This window comes from Schistocerca gregaria, chromosome 6 (genome assembly GCF_023897955.1).
Source record: "Schistocerca gregaria isolate iqSchGreg1 chromosome 6, iqSchGreg1.2, whole genome shotgun sequence".
Taxonomy (NCBI): domain Eukaryota; kingdom Metazoa; phylum Arthropoda; class Insecta; order Orthoptera; family Acrididae; genus Schistocerca; species Schistocerca gregaria.
The window spans coordinates 563,624,696-563,648,098 of NC_064925.1; the positions used below are offsets into that span (position 1 = coordinate 563,624,696).

Below are 23,403 nucleotides of genomic sequence, written 5' to 3' on the forward strand. Positions count from 1 at the left end.
TTTCCTCGATGTTGACCTCCAGCTCAAAGGTGGCTACATTGTACCTCTGTAAACATCAAATCTACGAACCACCAATACTGACAAGTCGACAGCTGCAGCCCATTCCACACCAAGAAGTATACAGCCTAGCCACCCATGGGTGTCACATCTGTAACGACGAGCGGCCCCTCTGGAAAATATATTGACGGTCTCACTGGGGACTTCTCAGACTATAATTACCCTCCCAACCTCGTATAAAAAGATAACTGCGTTATCTCTCCAGTCACCAACCACCTCCTAAAGTCCCACCACCCGACCACAGAGTAGTATTCCTCTCGTGACTCAGTAGCACCCAGGACTGGAGCAACTGAATCACGTTCTCTGCGAGGGTTTCAACTTCCTCTGGTTGTGCCCTGGAATGAGGCCACTAACAAACTGTGGTCAGAAACAGCTGTACCACCCTGTTACTGAGCACATCGCCCAACAAGACATTCTTCACTTTGATGACTGCTTCACAGCCTGTGCCATCTGGATCCTTACCACCAACACCAGCTTTCCTGAACTGCACAGGTGGGAACTATCCCTTCGGTATACATCCTACATTCCAATTACCCTCCTGACCTCAACCTTCATTAGTCATTGTCCTTACCCATCTAGCCCCTTCCCTGTTCCCATCCCAACACTACACAGCCATCTATTCCATAACTTTACCACCCCTCTCCACTACCCTGCCAGCCTTCCCTCTCCCCATCCCAACCTCCTCCTTAACCCCACCACCCAGTTGCCTCTCTACATCTACACCTACATCTACATCTACATCCACACTCCACAAGCCACCTGACGGTGTGTGGCAGAGGATACCCTGAGTACCTCTATCGGTTCTCCCTTCTATTCCAGTCTCGTATTGTTCGTGGAAAGAAGGATTGTCGGTATGCTTCTGTGTGGGCTCTAATCTCTCTGATTTTATCCTCATAGCCTCTTCGCGAGATATACGTAGGAGGGAGCAATATACTGCTTGACTCTTCGGTGAAGGTATGTTCTCGAAACTTTAACAAAAGCCCGAACCGAGCTACTGAGCATCCCGCCTGCTGAGTCTTCCACTGGAGTTTATATATCATCTCCATAACGCTTTCGTGATTACTAAATGATCTTGTAACGAAGCACGCTGCTCTCCGTTGGATCTTCTCTATCTCTTCTATCAACCCTATCTAGTACGGATCCCACACTGTTGAGCAGTATTCAAGCAGTGGGCGAACAGGTGTACTGTAACTTACTTCCTTTGTTTTCGGATTGCATTTCCTTAGGATTCTTCCAATGAATCTCAGTCTGGCATCTGCTTCACCGACGATCAACTTTATATGATCATTCCATTTTAAATCACTCCTAATGCGTACTCCCAGATAATTTATGGAATTAACTGCTTCCAGTTGCTGACCTGCTATTTTGTAGCTAAATGATAAGGGACCTATCTTTCTATGTATTCGCAGCACATTACACTTGTCTAAATTGAGATTCAATTGCCATTCCGTGCACCATGCGTCAATTCGCTGCAGATCCTCCTGCATTTCAGTACAATTTTTCATTGTTGCAACCTCTCGATACACCATAGCATCATCTGCAAAAAGCCTCAGTGAGCTTCCGATGTCTTCCACCAGGTCATTTATGTATACTGTGAATAGCAATGGTCCTATGACACTCCCCTGCGGCACACGTGAAATCACTCTTACTTCGGAAGACTTCTCTCCATTGAGAATGACATGCTGCGTTCTGTTATCTATGAACTCCTCAATCCAATCACACAATTGATCTGATAGTCCGTACGCTCTTACTTTGTTCATTAAATGACTGTGGGGAACTGTGTCAAACGCCTTGCGGAAGTCAAGAAACACGGCATCTACCTGTGAACCCGTGTCTAAGGCCCTCTGAGTCTCGTGGAGGAATAGCGCGAGCTGGGTTTCACACGACTGTCTTTTTCGAAACCCATGCTGATTCCTACAGAGTAGATTTCCAGTCTCCAGAAAAGTCATTATACTCGAACATAATACGTGTTCCAAAATTCGACAACTGATCGACGTTAGAGATATAGGTCTATAGTTCTGCACATCTGTTCGACGTCCCTTCTTGAAAACGGGGATGACCTGTGCCCTTTTCCAATCCTTTGGAACACTTCACTCTTCTAGAGACCTACGGTACACCGCTGCAAGAAGGGGGCAAGTTCCTTCACGTACTCTGTGTGAAATCGAACTGGTATCCCATCAGGTCCAGCAGCCTTTCCTCTTTTGAGTGATTTTAATTGTTTCTCTATCTCTCTGTCGTCTATTTCTATATCTACCATTTTGTCATCTGTGCGACAATGTAGAGAAGGAACTACAGTGCAGTCTTTGGAAGAAGACATTTAGTATTTCGGCTTTTAGTCTGTCATCTTCTGTTTCAGTACCATTTTGGTCACAGAGTGTCTGGACATTTTGTTTTGATCCACCTACCGCTTTTACATAGGACCAAAATTTCTTAGGATTTTCTGCCAAGTCAGTACATAGAACTTTACTTTCGAATTCATTGAACACCTCTCGCATAGCCCTCCTCACACTACATTTCGCTTCATGTAATTTTTGTTTGTTTGCAAGGCTTTGGCTATGTTTATGTTTGCTGTGAAGTTCCCTTTGCTTCCGCAGCACTTTTCTAACTCGGTTGTCGTACCACAGTGGCTCTTTTCCATCTCTTATGATCTTGCTTGGCACATACTCATCTAATGCATATTGTACGATGGTTTTGAACTTTGTCCACTGATCCTCAACACCATCTGTACTTGAGACAAAACTTTTGTGTTGAGCCATCAAGTACTCTGAAAACTTCTTTTTGTCACTTTTGCTAATCAGAAAAATCTTCCTACCTTTTTTAATACTTCTATTTATGGCTGAAATCATCGATGCAGTAACCGCTTTATGATCGCTGATTCCCTGTTTTGCATTAACTGATTCAAATAGTTCAGGTCTGTTTGTCACCAGAAGGTCTAATATGTTATCGCCACGAGTCGGTTCTCTGTTTAACTGCTCAAGGTAGTTTTCAGATAAAGCACTACAAAAAATTTCACTGGATTCTTTTTCCCTGCCACCCGTTATGAACGTTTGAGTCTCCCAGTCTATATCCAGCAAATTAAAATCTCCACCCAGAACTATAACATGGTGGGGAAATCTACTCGAAATATTTTCCAAATTATTCTTCAGGTGCTCAGCCACAACAGCTGCTGAGCCTGTGGGCCTATAGAGACATCCAATTATCATGTCTGAGCCTGCTTTAACCGTGACCTTCACCCAAATCATTTCACAATTCGGATCTCCATGAATTTCCTTCGATACTATTGCACTTCTTATCGCTATAAACACGCCAGCCCCCTTCACTGTCCAGCCTGTCTCTGCAGTATACATTCCAATCTGAGTTTAGCATTTCATTACTGTTTACGTCTGGTTTCAGCCAACTTTCTGTCCCTAGTACTATATGGGCGTTGTGACCATTTATTAATGAGAACAGTTCTGGGAACTTTCTATAGATGCTCCTGCAGTTTACTATTAGCACATTAATATTGTTATTCCCTGTTGCATTTTGCCTACTCCTACCTTGCCGGGTCTCAGGAGGCGTTTTGTCGGGCCTAGGGAGGGAATTCTCTAACCTAAAAACCCCCATGTGCACTCCACTCGTACTCTGCTACCCTTGTAGCTGCTTCCGGCGTGTAGTGCATGCCTGACCTATTCAGGGGGACCCTGCATTTCTCCACCCGATAGCGGAGGTCGAGAAATTTGCACCCCAGCTCTCCGCAGAATCGTCTGAGCCTGTGGTTTAAGCCTTCCACTCGGCTCCAAACCAGAGGACCGCGATCGGTTCTGGGAATGATACTGCAAGTAGTTAGCTCTGATTCCACCCTGCGAGCGAGGCTTTCCGCCTTCACCAATTCCGCCAACCGCCTGTAGGAACTGAGGATGACCTCCGAACCCAGACGGCAGGAGTCATTGGTGCCGACATGAGCAACAATTTGCAGTCGGGTGCACCCAGTGCCTTCTATCTCTCGTCATGAGCAGCTGCTCGCAGTATGGCCTTAGCAGCCACAGACTGTGGTCACATGTGAGTGGGTTGCATTTGCAAGCATGTGTGTGTGTGTGTGTGTGTGTGTGGGGGGGGGGGTTATGCGCACGCATGCTTGTGTGTGAGTATGTGTTCTATTTTCAATGAAAGCCTTTTTGGCTGAAAGCTAACTTTCTAACAGTCTTTTTGTTGTGGCTGTCTGTGACTAAGCATGTCCACTATTTGGTGAATAGCAACTATCCTTTTCACAATACTGTTACATTCCATCCTGGATTTTACAAGTGCGTTATAAAAATTCATATAAATCCACCTGATGATGGAGGTTTAAACCTCTGAAACACACAGTGGAAATAAAATAAATTGTGACTAGAAACAGTACATTCTTAATTATAATTGACAGCATTTGTATAATTTGTTGCCTTTAGGATTCAAATTTATCAAACATATGTTACAACATTTATAAAATCGAACTAACCTGGCAGAGCAAAAACCCATTCATTTAAAATATGCATTAATCTGTCCTCCACATATCCATCAGGTCTATACAGCAAGTTAGAAAGATTGGGATAGTTCCTACAAAACACTTGTAGAAAGTAGACAAGCTCACAAAAGATGTTGAAGGCCTGTAAAATGAAATGTAAAACATGAATAAACAAATAATAATTATGTTTTATATTACATGTATGAGGGTGCACCAAAAAGTAAGTTAGAGATGTCATTTCAATTTATGATCATGACACAACAAGAATGGCACATTGACAGAACAGAGTACATGTTCTGGGTTCTCTGCAGAGATAGTTATGCTGCACTATGGTTACCAGACGCACCATAGTGTGCTAATGAAATGGAATGGCAATTGGAAACACACTTCAAAGTTGAAGTATGTAAGACAGTACAACTTATGTGGGCAAAAAGTCTAAAATGCACACAGATTCACTGTTAAATTCTGGCAGTATATGGACCAAATGCAATGTCATGCCTAGCCATAGTGAAATGGTGCCGACAGGCAGGGGTGATGCTGATCAGAAAGGAAGGCCACCGAAGCCAACCAGAGATGACCATATCCGAGCAACCAAGGAACGGATTTGCAGCACTCGCAGATTTTCCAACGAAGAGGACATTCACACAGTGGCTCCCAAATGGCTCCATGATCACAGTGTGGATTTCTATCATCATGAAACTGAATGATTCGTAAAATGTTCCAGCCATCATTTACAGAAACACAGTGACTATGTTGATAAAATAGTGTCATTTATCTGTGTCACTTTGAAGGGCAGATGAGCATTCAAAAAAAGTTAGTTGATAATATTTATGGAATATTCCATGGTACTTGGAGGAACACACATGCATTAAAAATTGAACATGGAGTACCAATATCTCACAATAATGTTTATTTAACAGTTTCTTATTAACTGGCTTTATGTTTTCTAGGCCATCATCAGATAACTTAATACTAAACAAACAGTCTACACTACTTGAGCAAGAGTTCGTAGTTTTGCAGATATTGTTTTTCAACTACACTACTTCAGCAACAGTTCATAGTTGTGCATATATTGTTTTTCAAACATATGTGAAGTTTTACCACTGTATATTGACACAGAAACACAAGTACAATGTAATTCACGAAAAATCTCAGAACAAACAGATTTTATATTACTTTACACTCAAAGATTAAAAGTAATATAAGATGTATTTTTCAGAGATTCTTTGTGAATTATATTATGCTTGTGTTTTTATGTCAATATATATAGTCATAAAATGTCACACATCGTTGAAAAATAACCTTTGTATAGCTATGAACTTCCTCTGAGGTTGTGTGGACTATCTGTTTAGCATTAGCCACTGCATACTGAACTATTAAATAAATATTATTGAACATCATCAATAGTATGTACTCCAGTATTTAAAAGTTACTTGGCTTGTCACAATAATAAGTAACTTAGTTTTTGAATTCCCCTCATACATAAGTTTGGTGTTGGACAAACTTAGTTCTATGCTTTTATTTGCTAATTATCAATCTACATCTGTGTTCTACAAATAACTATAAAATTTATTTAAATAAAATAGAAAGAAACTTCCACATGGGAAAAATATATTAAAAACAAAGATTCCAAGACTTACCAAGCAGGAAAGCGCCGGCAGACAGGCACAATGAACAAAACACACAACACACACACAGAATTACTAGCTTTCACAACCGATGGTTGCTTCTTCAGGAAGGAGAGGGAAAAACGAAAGGATGTGGGTTTTAAGGGAGAGGGTAAGGAGTCATTCCAATCCCGGGAGCGGAAAGACTTCCCTTAGGGGGAAAAAAGGACAGGTGTACACTCGCGCACACACACACACACACACACACACACACACACACACACACACATCCATCCGCACATACACAGACACAAGCAGACATATTAGCAGTTAACTTTTTGTGGCTGCTGGCAAGTATAGCAGTTTCATTTTGACAGTTGTAGTGGGACAGAAGAAAGGATTCCTAGTGACACACTACCATGGATAAGTAGGTTATGTATAAAAGACAGGAAGATCACAGAACAAAGACTTTTGCCCTTCAGTCAGAGATTGAGGCTGTGAAAACTCAGTTAGAGCAGTTGACAGCAGAAAAACTAGGTGTGATGTGCGAAAAGTAACGGGAAAGGGATGAAGAGGGAACAGTTTGGATAGTTCTGCAATGTTGAGCTAAAGACCAGATATAGCATGTTACCTGTTAGAGCGGAGAAGCCTCATTCAGCTCTGGAAGAAAGTAGGGCATATCGGACCATAAATGAGAACTCCAGAGACAGGTCAAAAACTAAGTTGAGTACAGAAAGAAAGGTCCTGCTGCTAGGTAGCAGTCATGGCAGATGTGTAGGCCAACACTTGCAGAATGAGCAAGGATTAGGATAGCAGTTCAAAACTGCTGTAAAATCTAGTGCTATCAATGGCCAGGTAATAGAAGAGAGTGAGGCAATAGATTGAGATTCATGTAGTATACAATTCATTTCCTGGAAAAGGAATGGACAAGGTACAGGGACACAGTACTAGAAGTGGCTAAAGAATGTCTTGGAACAGTAGTGTGTAAAAGTAGGATGAAGCAAACAGCTTGCTCGAATGACACAGTCAAGGCAGCCTGTAAAAGGAAAAAGAAGGCGTATCAAAAATGGCTACATACTAGAACTCAGGTAGACAGAGAAAGTTATGTTGAAGAAAGAAACAAAGCCAAACAGATAATTGCAGCATGTGTGTGTGCGCGAGTATATACCTATCCTTTTTTTCCCCCCTAAGGTAAGTCTTTCCGCTCCCGGGATTGGAATGACTCCTTACCTTCTCCCTTAAAACCCACATCCTTTCATCTTTCCTTCTCCTTCCCTCTTTCCTGACGAAGCAACCGCCGGTTGCGAGAGCTCGAAATTTAGTGTGTGTGTTTGTGTGCTATTTTATTGTGCCTGTCTACCGGCACTTTCCCACTTGGTAAGTCTTGGAATCTTTGTTTTTAATATATTTTTTCCATGTGGAAGTTTCTTTCTATTTTATTTACACTTATATACTTTGATATATATATACCTCTGAAACCAGTCATTGATCTGCAAGCTAAGCTGCAACCACTGTGCTGAATTCTACACTATGTTATCAAAAGTTACCGGACGCCTGGCTGAACATGATTTACAAGTTCGCAGCCCCTTAATCGGTAATGCTGGAATTCAATATGGTGTTCGCCCACCCTTAGCCTTCGTGACAGCTTCCACTTTTGCAGGCATACGTTCAATCAGGTGCTGGAAGGTATCTTGGGGAATGGCAGTCCATTCTTCAGGGAGTGTTGCACTGAGAAGAGGTAGCGATGTCAGTCGGTGAGGACCGGCACAAAGTCAGCATTCCAAAACATTCCAAAGGTGTTATATAGGATTCACGTCAGGCTTCCGTGCAGGCCAGTCCATTACAGGGATGATATTGTCATGTAACCACACCATCACAGGCCGTGCATTATGAAAAGGTGTTTGATCATGTTGAAAGATGCAGTGACCATCCCCAAATTGCTCTTCAACAGTGGGAAGCAAGAAGGTGCTTAAAACACCAATGTAGGCCTGTTATGTGATAGTGCCATGGAAATCAAGAGGTGCAAGCCCACTCCATGACAAAACACCACACCATAACACCACCACCTCTGAATTTTACTGTTGGCACTACATATGCTGGCAGATGATGTTCATGGGCATTCACCATACCAAGACCCTGCCATCAGATCACCACATTGTGTACCGTGATTCGTCGCTCAATACAACATTTTTCCACTGTTCAATCATCCAATGTTTATGCTCCTTACACCAAGCGAGGCGTCATTTGGCATTTACCGGCACGATGTGTGGCTTATGAGCAGCCACTTGACCAAGAAATCCAAGTTTTCTCACCTCCTGCCTAACTGTCCTAGTACTTGCAGTGGCCCTGATCCAGTTTGGAATTACTGTGTGAAGGTCTGGATAGAGATCTGCCTATCACAAGTAATGACCCTCTTCAACTGTCGGTGGTCTCTGTCAGTCAACATACGAGATTGGACTGTACGCTTTTGTGCTGTATGTATCCTTCGCGTTTCCACTTCACTATCATATCCGAAACAGTGGACCTACAGCTATTTAGGAGTGTGAAAATCTTGCTTACAGACATCTGACACAACTGACATCCAATCACCTGACCACATTCAAAGTTCATGAATTCCGCGGAGCGCCCCATTCTTCTCTCTCACTATGTCTAATGACTACCGAGGTCACTGATATGGAGTACCTGGCAGTAGGTGCCAGCACAATGCACCTAATACGAAAAACATAATTTTTTGGGGGTGTCCGAATACTTTTGATCGTGTAGTGTATGTGGGCATGACAACGAACAAGCTGTCTGTCCAATTGAATGGCCTCTGATAAACTGTGGCCAAGGAACAACTGGACCAACGTGTTGCTGAGCACACCACCCAACATGACAATGTTCATTTTAATGACAGCTTCACAGTCTGTGCCATATGGATTCTTTCCACCAACACTAGCATTTCTGAGTTGCGCAGGTGGGAACTCCCCCTGCAATATATCCTACTTTCTGATTAGTCTCCTGGCCTCTCTGTTCCAATTTCAGCACTACACAGCCCTCTATTCCACCAGCGCACCTTTTGATTCTCGCCTTTCCCGCTACCCCCCCCCTCCCCCCTCCCCCTTCACTGTCCTCCATCTGACCTTCCGACTGCACCTAGCTGCACTCCCTACCCTCTCTCACATCCTCTCTGCACGCTCCCCAGTAGCACTTCATCATCCCCCACCCCTACCCCTCTCCCTCCCCACCCCAGCCCCCTCCTCAACCCCACCCAGTTGCCTTTTTCCATCATGCACTGCTGCTGCTACGCATAATGTGGCTTCAGCTGCAAAGTTTATTCCCCACATGGCACAAGATACGCACCCCTAAATCAGCTGCACAATAAAGGCATCAAATTTGTGTAGTCTGCTATCTGTCAACAGGCTTTTCAGCACCGTAAGGAGGAGCTCAAGTAAGCCCCATGTCTGATGGCCATATACGTTGGGCATGGCGTTGACTTTGGTGACAGATGTTTCCCACTGTGGCATTGCAGTGGCACTGTCTCAGAAGTTATCAGTTGATTCTGAGTGCCCAACTGCCTTTGCCTCCAAAATGTGAACTAGCACATTTTTCACTGTGGCCTCATCCTGACCACCCATAGGAAAGGATTCATGCCGATTTTTCGTGACATTTTAGGGAGCTATGCCGCTGCTGTTCAAATTTCCCATTCGTGTTGTGTATACCATCCCAGCTACCACCCATGAACTTGCGATGATTTTCATTGTAGATGGGGCACTTTGCACCCTAGTATCAGACAATGGTCTCCAATTTATGCTGACCCACTTCCAGGCCTTCTCTTACCACAACAGCATTTACCATCAAACTGCTGCACCATTTTCACACTGCACCGAAAGCAGAGGCTGGGAAGATGATCTGTACATGTAACACTCAAATGCAAAACGCCTTGAAGATATCATTTGATTAAGGATGCCTTGCACAGCTTTCTCGTAACATATAGGTCCACCCTTGTAAACTGAGTTGGTACAACCAAAATCCTGCATGTGTGCCAGCATCATACCCTACTAATGCCCTGCATCCCATGCAACATACCCATTCTGCACATAGGCCTGTCTATGTGCGGGTCGCCTGCGTCTGGGCACACATGTTCAGCCGAGGTCCGGACTGAATGCCACGGATCGTCGTAAGCCTAGGGATGCCAGATGTTTGATATCACTTCCACTCCACTAGGGGGCACTTCCACCTGACCCATCACCCCAACCAGCACTGGCTGCAAAACAGTTACAATTGGTGGCCCCTCCATTGTCTCTGCCTCCAATTCTTGGACCAGACACCAGAGGTTCAACCTGGCAGGTCTCTTGCCTTCTGTCTACACCTAGGTATGACATCCACCCCCATGCCCCTGCTTGCTGATGGGTGGGTGGGTGGGGGATTACGGTTTGGGAATCGATGGAGATGGAACCATTCCCTCCATCCAAATCTTCCATCATCCCATTGGCAATGGAGCAGTCTACTACTGCAGGCACACTGTAATTTTCTTGTCCCCCGCAGTCCTTGCCTGTGCCTCATGGCACGGCTGGCCCTGAGCTGATGGTGCTGGCAGAGTGTTGTGTTGCTCTGCCCACCCCACTGCTGACACTGGCAGCAGGGACATTTTTGACCTTATGTGCCAATTTCAGGAGGGAGGGGTTTAATATCTGTGACAGTGATGATACTGATGACAGCTCATAGGTGTTACAGCTTAGAAGTGAAGCACGCCACGAGAGTCATGAAACACATGTCATATGAGCTCGGCCATTCACAGCAACAGGCTAAGCAAACTGCCAAGCTTCAGCTGTAAACATTACTTTGCATGAGTAATTACCTATCATGCCCAGGCTTCACAGATTCCAACCCTGCTGTGGACTTTGAACAAAATGCCCATAATGAAAGCCAGAAAGTCAAGCATTCCGCTCACAAGGAACTTTGCTGTGTTTATGGTTTGTGTTCATACTGAGAGCTGACATAAAATACATATTGCAATATTAATCATTAAAAGGATATCTTTTACAAAATTTAGCATGGAAAAGCAGCTATCCAACTGACAATTTAAGGTATTTTTTATTTTGTGAACTCAATCTGAATGTATTTCAGTTGTCGTCATTCCAGAGAACACGTCAATTGTCACAGTATATACAGGGTCAGTCACCTAACGTTACCATTAGATATATTTTGTAAACCACATCAAATACTGATGAACCGATTCCACAGACCAAACGTGAGGAGAGGGGCCAGTGTAAATGTTTAATACAAACCATACACAAATGCACGGAAGTATGTTTTTTAACACAAACCTACCTTTTTTTAAATGGACCACATTAGTTTTGTTAGCACATCTGAACATATAAACAAATACGTAATCAGTGCCGTTTGTTGCATGTTAATTACATCCGGAGATTGTAACCTAAAGTTGATGCTTGAAACCTCCGACGTTCAGTTGCGTGTTGTAACAAACACAGGCCACGGTCGGCGGGCAGCATCTGCTGGGACATGTTTACGAAGACGACAGTGTTTACGAGTGTGGCTGCAGTGCACTGTTGTGGTTTGGTCTAGCTGTCGCAGTGTCCGCATGTAGCACTTGCTGCTATTGTTATTCTTCATTCGTCTCCGCACACAGACCAACTGTAGTACACCATGTTACCAGACATCTGTGATAGTGTAGTGTTGTAGGAACTGTGACCATGGTGTATTCGAACTCTGAAAAGCCGGAGATGATACTCATCTATGGCGAGTGTCAACAAAATGCAGCTGAAGCTTGCAGGGTGTATGCAGAACGGTACCCGGTCAGAGAGCATCCAACGTGCCGCACATTTCAAAACATCTACTGCCAACTGTATGCAACAGGTATGGTCGTAGCACGCAAATAGGTCCGTAATAGGCCCGTCACAGGAGAAGCGGGTGCTCCTGGTGCGTTAGCTGCTGTTGCCACGAACCCACACATGAGTACATGGGACATTGCGAGAGCCGGTGGACTGAGTCAAAGTAGTGTCATGCGCATACTGCATCGTCACCGCTTTCACCCGTTTCATGTGTCGCTACATCAGCAATTACATGGTGATGACTTTAATCAACGAGTGCAATTCTGTCAATGGGCATTAACAGAGAATGTGTTGCAGTTCTACTTGTTTACCGATAAGCGGGTTTCGCAAACCACGGGGCAGTGAATCTACTGAACTTGCATTACTGGCCCGTGGACAATCCTCGCTGGCTCAGACAGGTAGAGCGACAGCGACCGTGGACTGTAAATGTATGGTGCAGAATCATTGGCGACCACCTCATTGGTGCTCACTTCATTGCAGGCGCCCAAACAGCTGCAACATACATTACTTTTCTACAGAATGATTTGCCAACGTTGCTCGAAGATGTCCCACTGGAAACGCGTCAACGTAAGTGGTATCAGCATGATGGTGCACCTGCACATTCGGCAATTAACACTAGGCGACCCTTGACAGGATGTTCGATGGGCATATCATAGGATGTGGAGGACGCATAAATTGGCCAGCCCGTTCTCCTGATCTTACACCTCTGGACTTCTTTCTGTGGGGTACATTAAAGGAGAATGTGTACTGTGATGTGCCTACAACCCCAGAGGATATGAAACTACATATTGTGGCAGCCTGCGGTGACATTACACCAGATGTACTGCGGCGTGTACGACATTTATTACGCCAGAGATTGCAATTGTGTGCAGTAAAAGATGGCCACCACATTGAACATCTATTGGCCTGACATGTCGGGACACACACTATTCCACTCCGTAATTGAAAACGGAAACCATGTGTGTACGTGTACCTCACCCCTCACGCTAATGTACATGTGCGTCAGTGAAAAAGACCAATAAAAAGGTGTTAGCATGTGGATGTAATGTGCTGTTCCAGTCTCTTCTGTACCTAAGGCCCATCACAGTTCCCTTTGGATCCCTACGTAATCCGGTGCTCTCCGATACACACGATCGAACAGCGGAGGAGTGGTACTCAAGCGTCGACTTCAGGTTACAATATCTCCGGATTTAATTAACATTTTACAATGCAACAAACGGCACTGATTACGTATTTGTTTATATGTTCAGATATGCTAACAAAACTAATGGGGCTCCATTTAGAAAAATGAGGTTTGTTTTAAAAAGCATACTTCCATGCATTTTTTTATGGTTTGTATTAACCAATTACACCAGCCCCTCTCCTCACGTTCGGTCTGTGGAATCGATCTGTTAGTATTTGATGCGGTTTACGAAATATATCCAGTGGTAATGTTAGGTGACTCACCATGTATATCCTCACCCGGTAACTTCCAAATATCCTTTGGAGGGCGGTGGTGCTGTCATCACCAAGCAGACAAAAGAGAGAAAATGAACAGGTTTTAATATAAATATTCTGAAAGTTTAAGATAAAAGCAATGATTTAGAATTTTACTTAACATGTGCTTTGTTGTTAATTTTCCCACAAGAATTACACAGGAAAGCAGTACACTTACAGATAACATATTTTTTTTAATTATTTTTTATTTTTATTACTTGAACACTTAGTAAATGATATAGTGTTTATCAATTAGTAAGTGACTTCTCTGATTATGATGCAGAACTAGCCACATTAAACAACTTATCTGATTACAGTGGATAGAGAACAGAAAGTTTCAGGACAGCCTTGCGGGAAGCTGACTGGAAAGATGTGTATAATGTGACCAATGGCAATTCCAGATTTAATTTAACAATACGAGAGAAGGAAAGTTGCTACTCACCATATAGCAGAGATGCTGAGCCGCGATAGCACAATAAAAAGATTCACATAAACATAGCTTTCGGGGCCATTCAGGTCTTTGTCAGCAGTACACACACACACACACACACACACACACACACACACACACACACACACATCTGGAGTCTCAGAGAGCTGAAACTACACTGCGAGCAGCAGCACCAGTGCATGATGGGAGTGGTGACTAGGTGGGGGTAAGGAGGAGGCTGGGGTGGGGAGGGATAGTGTGGTGAGGGTGGCAGAGAGTGAAGTGTTGCTGTTTAGACGCAGAGTAGGAGAGAAGGTGTGGAGGGGGGAGGGGTAAGTGGTGGAAAGGAGAGAAATAAAAATAAAATAAATTAAAAGACTGGGTGTGGCGGTGAAATGATGGCTGTGTAGTGCTGTGTTGCAGAACATATCCTCCATTCCTTGAACAGGCCTCTGCCATGTCACAAATAATTTGTATTACATGTTTTGAAATCAGAAAACATTAGCTCAGCTTATGAGTTACCCCAAAAAAATGATTCCAAAAGATATTTTGGAATGAAAGTAAGAAAAGTGTGCTACCTTTTTTTATTTTTATATTGTCTACGTCTGATAACAGCTCCATTGCAATTTAGGTACTTCAGCAATTCTATGGTAAGTTCTGGGGCATGCTCCTCCTCCCACTTGAATTTCTTATTAACTACATCTCTTAACTGACCTTCTACCATATTTTAGCTATATGCTTGGGGTCAGTGGGGGTGGGCATGCTGAAATCTCTTATGATTTCTGAACTGCACATAGTGGGTTTTTTCGAAGTTAAGTTGTGAAGAATTGGGCAGTAACCACTTACTGATGACAATGAAAATGTCATTAATAGACATTTCACAAACGATTCTTGAACTGCTATTTTCTGCAATGTTACAATCAGCAGCAAACAAAGCAAACTTGGCATCCGGTACTATTACTGAAAGTTGTTAACATACACATGATTAGTAACGGCCCTAAGATTGAACCTTATGGGGCATCACACTTTCCTGTGTTGTCCTAAACCTGAGCCACACTACTTCCACATGTTCCTCTTGAGAGTTAAGCATTTCAGGTTCCTTACTGAGATACAACACTACTGTCTCTTTATCTAGTTCACTCAAAATTTAAATCCTACTTGTTTTAATTTCTCTTTGTACTTTGGTAATCATTGTTGTTAGAAGTAACAAGATGGCACCCATACAAAGGTTAGTGTTCTGCTCTCATCAAAAATGAAAAAACCTAACAGTTCATTATGTAAAGAATGTAAAAAGAAAGCAGTAAAAGGAATCATATGTATTAAGTGTAATTATTACTGGTTGATCAGAGATGATTTTTAATGGAAACATCTCTGCTGCTTACATTTCAAAACATCTGTATCTGAAAAAGCAGTGAAAACAAAAAGCGAAATTATCAAGATACTTCACATGATGCTGAGGTGCTGAGAAGTGAAATCTCCATTTTAAAAAAAGAAAACAATAAATTATTAAGAGAAAAAGAAATCTGTGTGTCAGAAAGCAGTGAAACAAAAACAAAACAACATTGCACTAATCTGCATGCACACATCAGCAGTAAGCAAGTGAACAACAAAATGCTGACTCCAGGCAAAGAAAATAATAGATTTTCAACAGAGGGAAACAGTCCAATGTGTGTGTGAAAGCTGAAAAATGGAAACAAAACAATACTCTGAAAACTTGTACACATGTATAAGTAGTAATAATGATCAAAACTTTAGGTTCAATAGGAGATTTACCAATAACCTCAGTAAGCCAAAATTCAGAACATAAATATAAATGGAAGACTGTAACACATACTGAAAGGAAAGGCTATGCGTCAAGTGTACAAAGAAATGAAAATGAATTTCTATTGGCAGGTCATTCGTTACTGAAAAATATCACTGTTCCAGGGTGCAAAATTGATGTGCGACCTGGAATTAGAGTATAACAGCTAAACAACCAGCTAAAAAATACGGAAAACTCAAAACAACGTACTGCATAAAATAAACTTAAGTGTAACTAGTGGTGTGCCAATACACATTGGGACAAATTCGATAAAAATTAGCAGTGAAGAAGAAATCACCAATGACACAAGAACCTTGATTTGTTTAGATAGGAGTTTCTATCCAGGTTCCCAGGGCATAATCAGTGGAATAATAAAAAAGATCTGTAAGTGATAAATACGTCTGCAAAATAAACTGTTCCATAAAATAATAGTGTGATCGACATAGATCCAAATAAATTCATACACGAAAAATGCCTAGGAAAGGATGGACTGCACTTTAATAGACTGGGGTCTCTAACATTAAGCAGAATGTTTACAGACATTTGCAAAATAATAATAAACAAGGGAAACTAAAATGGTGGTGAAAATGCAGATACACCAGCAAAAAAAATCCAAAAATAATCATCATCTAAAAACCAAGGGAGGGCAGAATATAGACCTGAAAATTGTTTTTTGAATCGTCCATGGTTCGAATGTCAAGGAATTGGTATTGAACGACTTCTCATCAGAAAATAAATTTGACTTATTATGTTTAATTGAACACTGGGTCACTGAAGATCAAATTCCAGTTCGTAAGTTCGAAAATTATAGTTTATCAAACAGTTACAGAGTTCACAAGAGGGGATGTGTAGCAATTTATTTTAGTAGATCAATTGATTGCACCATTGGTATCTTAGATCTAAATTATTTATGTAAAAAACTGAACTTTGAAGTCACTGGTACAGTCATGAGTAGTATGAAGTACAGGACTCCCAAGGGTATTAGCAGTGTATTCTTAGAAAAATTGGACATCCTTTTATGTGCACTCACTGAGAAAAGATTTACCAACTATGACATTATAATAAGTGGTGATCTTAATTCTGATTTTGACATGTCAACTGACAAGCGCAGTGTTAGTGATTTGAAAGACCTACTATGACAGTTCAATCCATAGTGTGTTAATCTATAAACCTGCTAGAGAACAAGCATGCTTTGACAATACCTTTGTTAATTTTAAATGTGACTGAGCCCAGTGTGATGTAACGTATCTCTTTTCTGACCGCAAATCAGTGTCCCTAATATATGCTATCAAGGCCAGCTCGGTCAGTCTTAGTGGTGACATGGCCAATTCAAAAATGGTGATCACTAGGCCACTGATCAAAGGAAAAACTGACAAGTTCAGGTAAACCCTTGCAGATAGAGATTGATTCTACCAAAGAAATGATGATAATCTTTGTCTATCAAATAATGAGTCAGCTAAGATAAATTTTGAATGTTTTTTAACTCATTTCTGCAAATATTTAATGACAATATTCCCATCAGGGAATGTAAAGCAACCGACTGAGGTTGTAAAAAGATGGTGTCAAAATAGAAAAATTCTTGGTACACTAAAATGATGTCTGATGATCATGTAATGACACTGTAAGATATATACAACAATACTAAGTCTGCAAATGCAAAATCTCTGAATGTACGATGGAGAAATGATTATAAAAAAAGCAGTTAGTGAAGCAAAGAAGTCGCACAATGCCCAGTACATTGAGACTTCTAACACTAAATGCAGAGCTGCATGGAATCTCATAAGTAGTGTTGCCACAAGAGTTTAAAGATTATTTTATTAAATCTATCGAGGAAGTAAGCAATGGCATCAGTAAACCTGATACAAGTCCATCAGAACTTGTAACCTCAGAGAATTTATTGTAGGGTATGCCATGATAATTTTTTTCTACAACTTGTACTGTATTAAAAGTAGTAAGGAACTTGAAGACATCAGATAGTGCTGATATATATGACATGTCTTGTAATTTGCTGAAAAACGTCATCAATTTCATTGTTTATCCATTGACTCGCTGCATAAATAAATACTTATAAGAGGGATATTTTCCAGAGGAGCTGAAATTATCTAGGGTGGTTCCTGCGTATAAAAAGGTGACAAAGACAACCCTGCAAGTTTCAGACCAATATCAAAAGTTCCAGTCATGGCCAAAATAATAGAATACATCATTTACCATCACCTGTCTGCTGATTTTGAAAAACTTGGAATATTTAATGTGGCACAATATGGATTTAGAAATAAAATCATCAACAGTAAATGTAATAGACTCTGTAATTACATATGTTCTTAAAGTGTTTGAGGAAAAGGGATTTACTCATTCCTCATTCTGTGACCTGAGAAAAGCATTTGACTATCTAGAACATGACACCCTTCTACAGAAACTCCATTTTTATGGCATCAAGGAGAACTGCCTAAAACTACTAATGTCTTATCTCCAAAACTGTAGGCAAGTTGTGTGTATTGGCACACAAAAGTCTACTGAGAAACACACTAAGGTCAGAGTTCCGCAGGGATCTGTATTGGGACCATATCTGTTTTTGGTAATGATCAATGACCTACCCTCCTTTGTAAGTGTTATTTTCAGATGACACTACCTTCCTAAATTACAACAATGATCTAAACAAGTTAAAAGATTCTGTTGACATTACTCTCGCCCCCATGTCATGTTGGACGTCCTGAACGAGAACAAAACACAAAAAAATGGTATTTAGTCTAAAGGATGATCCCTGTTATATAAAGTTCTGGGCTATGCCTAGATGGCAAATTGTCCAGGGAGCAACACACAAAATACATTAGTGTTAAATTATCATGAGTAATTTACTTATTAAGATGTCTTACGAAATGTGTACTAGGAGCTTATGTTAAAACGTCTTATTTTGCACGTTTTCAAAGTAAATGTCATATAGAGTTGTTCTCTGGGGAAACTCAAGCCATGTTCAAAACAATTACTTCTGCAGAAGAAAGAAATCAGAATTATTACATGTCCTCAGCATAAAGCTCATTGTAAACCCTCGTTCTCTGAATGTAAAATAATGACTGCTATAGATCTGTATATATACCAAGTGTTACCCGATACAAAGAAGAATCTACATGAAGTAAAATGCAAAACTAATATTCATGGTCACAAAACAAGAAATAATAATTCCACGCATATGTGAAGCCTTATATTATCGAAGTCAATCAACAGCTATGAACTAGTAGGTTACAAACTATTTAATAAGCTTCCACAAAGGGTACAAGACCCTCCAGCGAGTGATTGAGGAAATATTACATATAAGTGGCTTGTTGCCAACCCCTTCAATGAATTAAAAGAATTCTTTGACTGCAACTTGGAATTGTAAACTAACAACTGACATGGCCAAACAGTTCCATTTGCTAATGTAATGATTATGTTATATGTATAAAAATATTGTCTATTGCTGTAAAGGCCTAATGACAATAAAATTATCTTATCTTATCATGGTCACTGACACCAGTTGATATGTGAGCATCCTTGAAGAGGTCAGCTCTATTTGTTACTACTAGATTCAACACGCTGTATTTTAATCGTGAGTGGGCTTCCAGAAAGTCTGTTGAAGATAGTTCTCAGAGCTGTATTTAGTAATGTTTCGCAGGTCATGTTGTCTCTCCCATCACTTACAAAACTGTAATTTTCCCGACTGATTGATGGATGATTAAAGTCTCCTCCAATAATGACAGTATTGGAGAACTTACATACTAGTTAACTTACGTTTTCTCTACACTGTTTGGTTACATATGGAGATGAGTCTGGTGGCCAATTGAAGAATACCCCCACTTGACACAGTGTCTGTCAGATAATGGCCGCATGGTCTTACTCACCTTGTCACGGTCTGTGCAGCTTCCTCCAACAGAGGTTCAAGTCCTCCATCGAGCATGGGTATGTGTGTTGTCTTTAGCGTTAAGTTAGTTTAAGTTAGATTGAGTAGCGTGTAAGCTTAGGGACCGATGACCTCAGCAGTTTGGTCCCATAAGACCTTACCCCAAGTTTCCAAATTTTCAGGTAATATTTTGCCCTGATATCAGTAAATATTATGTGAAATTTATCAACTTTTCAGTGTTCCATACTGCAAAATCTAAAAAGGGAACCCTTATAGAATCACTTTGTTGTCTGTCTGTCTGCCAAAACCACTTTTTCTCATGAACAGGCAGACGTATCAAGTTGAAATATATGTCACATACTAAGGTCTACAGTCTGTTGGTGGTTTATGAAATTGAAGCTTCTATGTCAATGCACTTGAAAAATACAGCCATTTATGTCAAATAATTTTTTGGCCACTGTGCATGAGAATCTGGCCTTGAGATGCTACTATGCCTGCTACAGGGATAACTCATACACCACAATATCTTCAACACAACAGCGGAAATTTATTTCATCATAGAAAGCTAAATACAGAGCTCACGAGAATGAACACTAAATATCAGGCTCGTGAGACTAGGAACATTAAACAGATCAACTGTGCTTAGAGACTTGCTTTTTGTTCGTCTTACTAGATGCTTGCTACACAGGAACCCATACAAGACTAAAGATACAAAACATAGAATAACCAACATACAAAAAGTAACAAAACATGGAGTAACAGCTCTGCACATTGTGAGGAGCAAATACAGCACCCCTAACTACTCGGTACACATGTGGAAGTTGACACCTGCACTTGGGCTGACACTCTGGTACTAACACAACACAAGGCAGATGATGGTTTCAGTCACTACAACAGCCCCCTCGGTGGGAGTGCAGATCTAGAAAGGATTCTGGAAAGTGACATGATGGCCAGATCTTGCAATGCGATGTGGTACAGAAGTTGTTGGTGAAGCCGGTGCTGTCATTCAGGTCACTTCTGCACCATAGGTGGGCACTCGATCAGGCATCAGAGACGACATTGGTTGTCGGCTCACTGGTGGTTGCAGCTCGTTGAACACATAGCCTGACTTCACTCTGTGTACAGTGTCTGTGGTATGTTTTCCATTGAAGAGACTGTCCATGGTGTAGTCTCTTCTGCTGTGGACCACTGTAGGGTGGCAAGAGAGTTGGTCTGATGCCACATTGTTAGCATCACATGTGAGCACGAACTGAAGTCCTTGTGTGTGAACAGCGGGCTGGTACCATGTATGGATGCCTCTGAGACACCCATTAAGCATAGATGCGTCGATCTCTTGTTGCGAGGCAGCTTCTACAAAATTTCAGGGTAGTCTTAGTGTTTCCTCATGTGCCAGCTCTGCTGAGGAACCCTGCAGGTCTGGTCTGTAGCTGTTGCGAAGCCCAGGAGGACAAATGATAAAGCCTCAGTCCATCTGGCCGTGTGGCGCATTGGGGAAAGTTTTAGGATGCACAGCAACACATACACTGCATATTTTAGTATTACGAAAGTATAATTAAGAATTCACCAAATACTTAACTATAGCTGAAATCAAAATTAGACTGCGTGACATGGTTTTGTCAGCCAATGATATCACCTGCTCATGATAGCAGATATTCAGAGCACAGGACATGTAATGTAGTTAAACAATAGCAAAATCACAGTTAGTAGTGCAAATATAAAAATACAGAAGGTTAAAGGTTTTAATTAATTTTCATACAGTATAGCTACAAGAAATGCCAAGTTTCCACATATTACATTGCTCGTAAAAAAATTTTGTTTTGTTTTACAAGGGCAGGATCCTAAGAACACAGCTTAAATTGCAGCAGTTGAATATTTCTGACAAGCATGATTATAAATTCCACTGCTGTGCACCAAACATTTTGTGGGTTACGTGGCTGAATAAATGTTCTGTCAAGCACTTCAACTATTCCATAGAAAAGTCAATTAAGTGTGAAATTGCTCAAGAACTCACCTCACACTTGCCATTGATATTGTGTACATTGTAACCTGTTAAAGAACTAAAACAAATACGTAAAACTAATCTTCAAGCTTGGTATTTTTTAGTGTGTGTTACCCTTTAAGATATATGAAACACCAATGTGTCAGTGAAATTTTAAATAATGGGAGAAATTGCTGGCCTTCTGGGTACAAAATATTTCTAAGTGGCTGGTCTTCAAAGTGATAAAGTTTTGAACGAGAGTCAAATGCTTTGTAATTTAAGAAATTCATCATACATTCTCACATGTAACATAACTCATCTTGTGTGAAAAAAATTTACTTCGAACGTAATGCTTCTCCAATCACCATCACAATATATTGTTTCATGACCTTTTAGAAATGTAAACAGTTGTGCTGTCATGATCACTTCAAACAGTTTGTTGTTATGAAGTATTGCATAGAATTCATCCTAAAGCCTTTGACACATTTTGCTGTCAGCAGATGCGTGTTGTGTGCCCTGTGTTTCTGTTGTTGTAAACGGTACATTAGGTTTGCAAGTAAAGTGTTATATTGGTGTTATTCTCTTGTTTATGTTTCACTGCTAGGGTATCATTCAGTAGAAGTGGGCTAACATAAAATTATTTGTTAGAGTACCAGTTCTTACCAGCCAAAATTGAAAAATTTAACTGAAAACTAAAAACAATAAAAAATTCCCGGGATTCTAAAAAAATCCAATTTTTTCAAGACGAAAAAATTCCTAGGTTTTTCCCAGATTTCCTGGTGGTCCCTTAGTGTACACACCCTATTTATGCATTTTTTGTTTTTCTAACACATCCGGAAACACAATCATAAGGTATGTACTGTGCTGAATAAATTACTGGAACCATTTTTCAGAATGTTACTTAAAAACCCTCTCCAGTGCCTACATACAAAAATGAACATGAAATTTAAAACGTTCCTAGTGTACAGATTGTTCCACAAAATTCTGGAAGAACTGCCAGATGTTTAACTTCCTGCCGCAATATTTTGGCGTAGTCTTCTGACCACCTTCAGATGCTACCGGTGAAAACACACTGAGCTCTGGTATTTAAGGCCCCGCCAGTACAAGCATGGTGGATTCACTTGACATTGCACGTGTGCTACTTGAGCCTGTTCGACTCTGGTGTGCTGCACGCCCTCCGTGGTGAAAAGTTGCTGCACCAATATCAATATGATTACCTTCCCGTGGTTCCATCACAGAACTACGCCAGCTACGGAGGGCACAAAGTTTTTCAACGACTAGACTCCATGTTGAATTCCACTGAAAACCGCCATCTCGATTAATAAGAGCCTTATTGTCAGACAGTCATATTTCCACGGATTCATTTGCCTCAGCCACTTTTAAACCAACAGTATTTTGGCAACATGTTGATGGTACATTTGTAGTTTGGCCTCGTGGTTTGGATCATCTGCGAGAGTTCCTACAACATCTGAACTTCATACACAAAAACATAAAATTTAGTATGGAGTTGGAGAAGGAGGGTTACTTGCTGTTTTTAGGCATATTAATGTGACATAAGAGTGATGGCACACTTGCTCATTCAGTATATAGAAAGCCCACTCATATAGACCTTTACTTGCAAGCCGCTAGTGGCCACCATCTGGCATAAATAATTGGTGTTCTGAAGACCTTGATTCGCCGAGTGCACATCATCTCTGATGCTGACAGTTTGCAAACAGAACTGGAGCAACTATAGACTGTATTTCTGAGGAGTGGGTATTCATCCCAGCAAGTGGAGAGAGTGCTGCAGATCTATAAGCGACAGAGCAAAGAAGAGGAAGAGGCCTTTAAAACAACTGCCAATTTACCATATACTGGCAATCTTTC

At 41.2% G+C, this 23,403-nt stretch overlaps 1 protein-coding gene across 5 annotated transcripts in view; it reads right to left on the minus strand.

The window, feature by feature from the left end:
- The window catches only part of LOC126279017 (cohesin subunit SA-2-like), a 359,735-nt gene that overhangs the window by 97,992 nt on the left and 238,340 nt on the right, over positions 1-23,403 (minus strand). For all 5 annotated transcript variants that reach the window (XM_049979406.1, XM_049979405.1, XM_049979404.1 and 2 more), the window contains one exon: positions 4,532-4,679. In XM_049979406.1, coding sequence (XP_049835363.1) covers positions 4,532-4,679 — 148 coding nt within the window. The remainder of the gene's footprint in view (positions 1-4,531; positions 4,680-23,403) is intronic.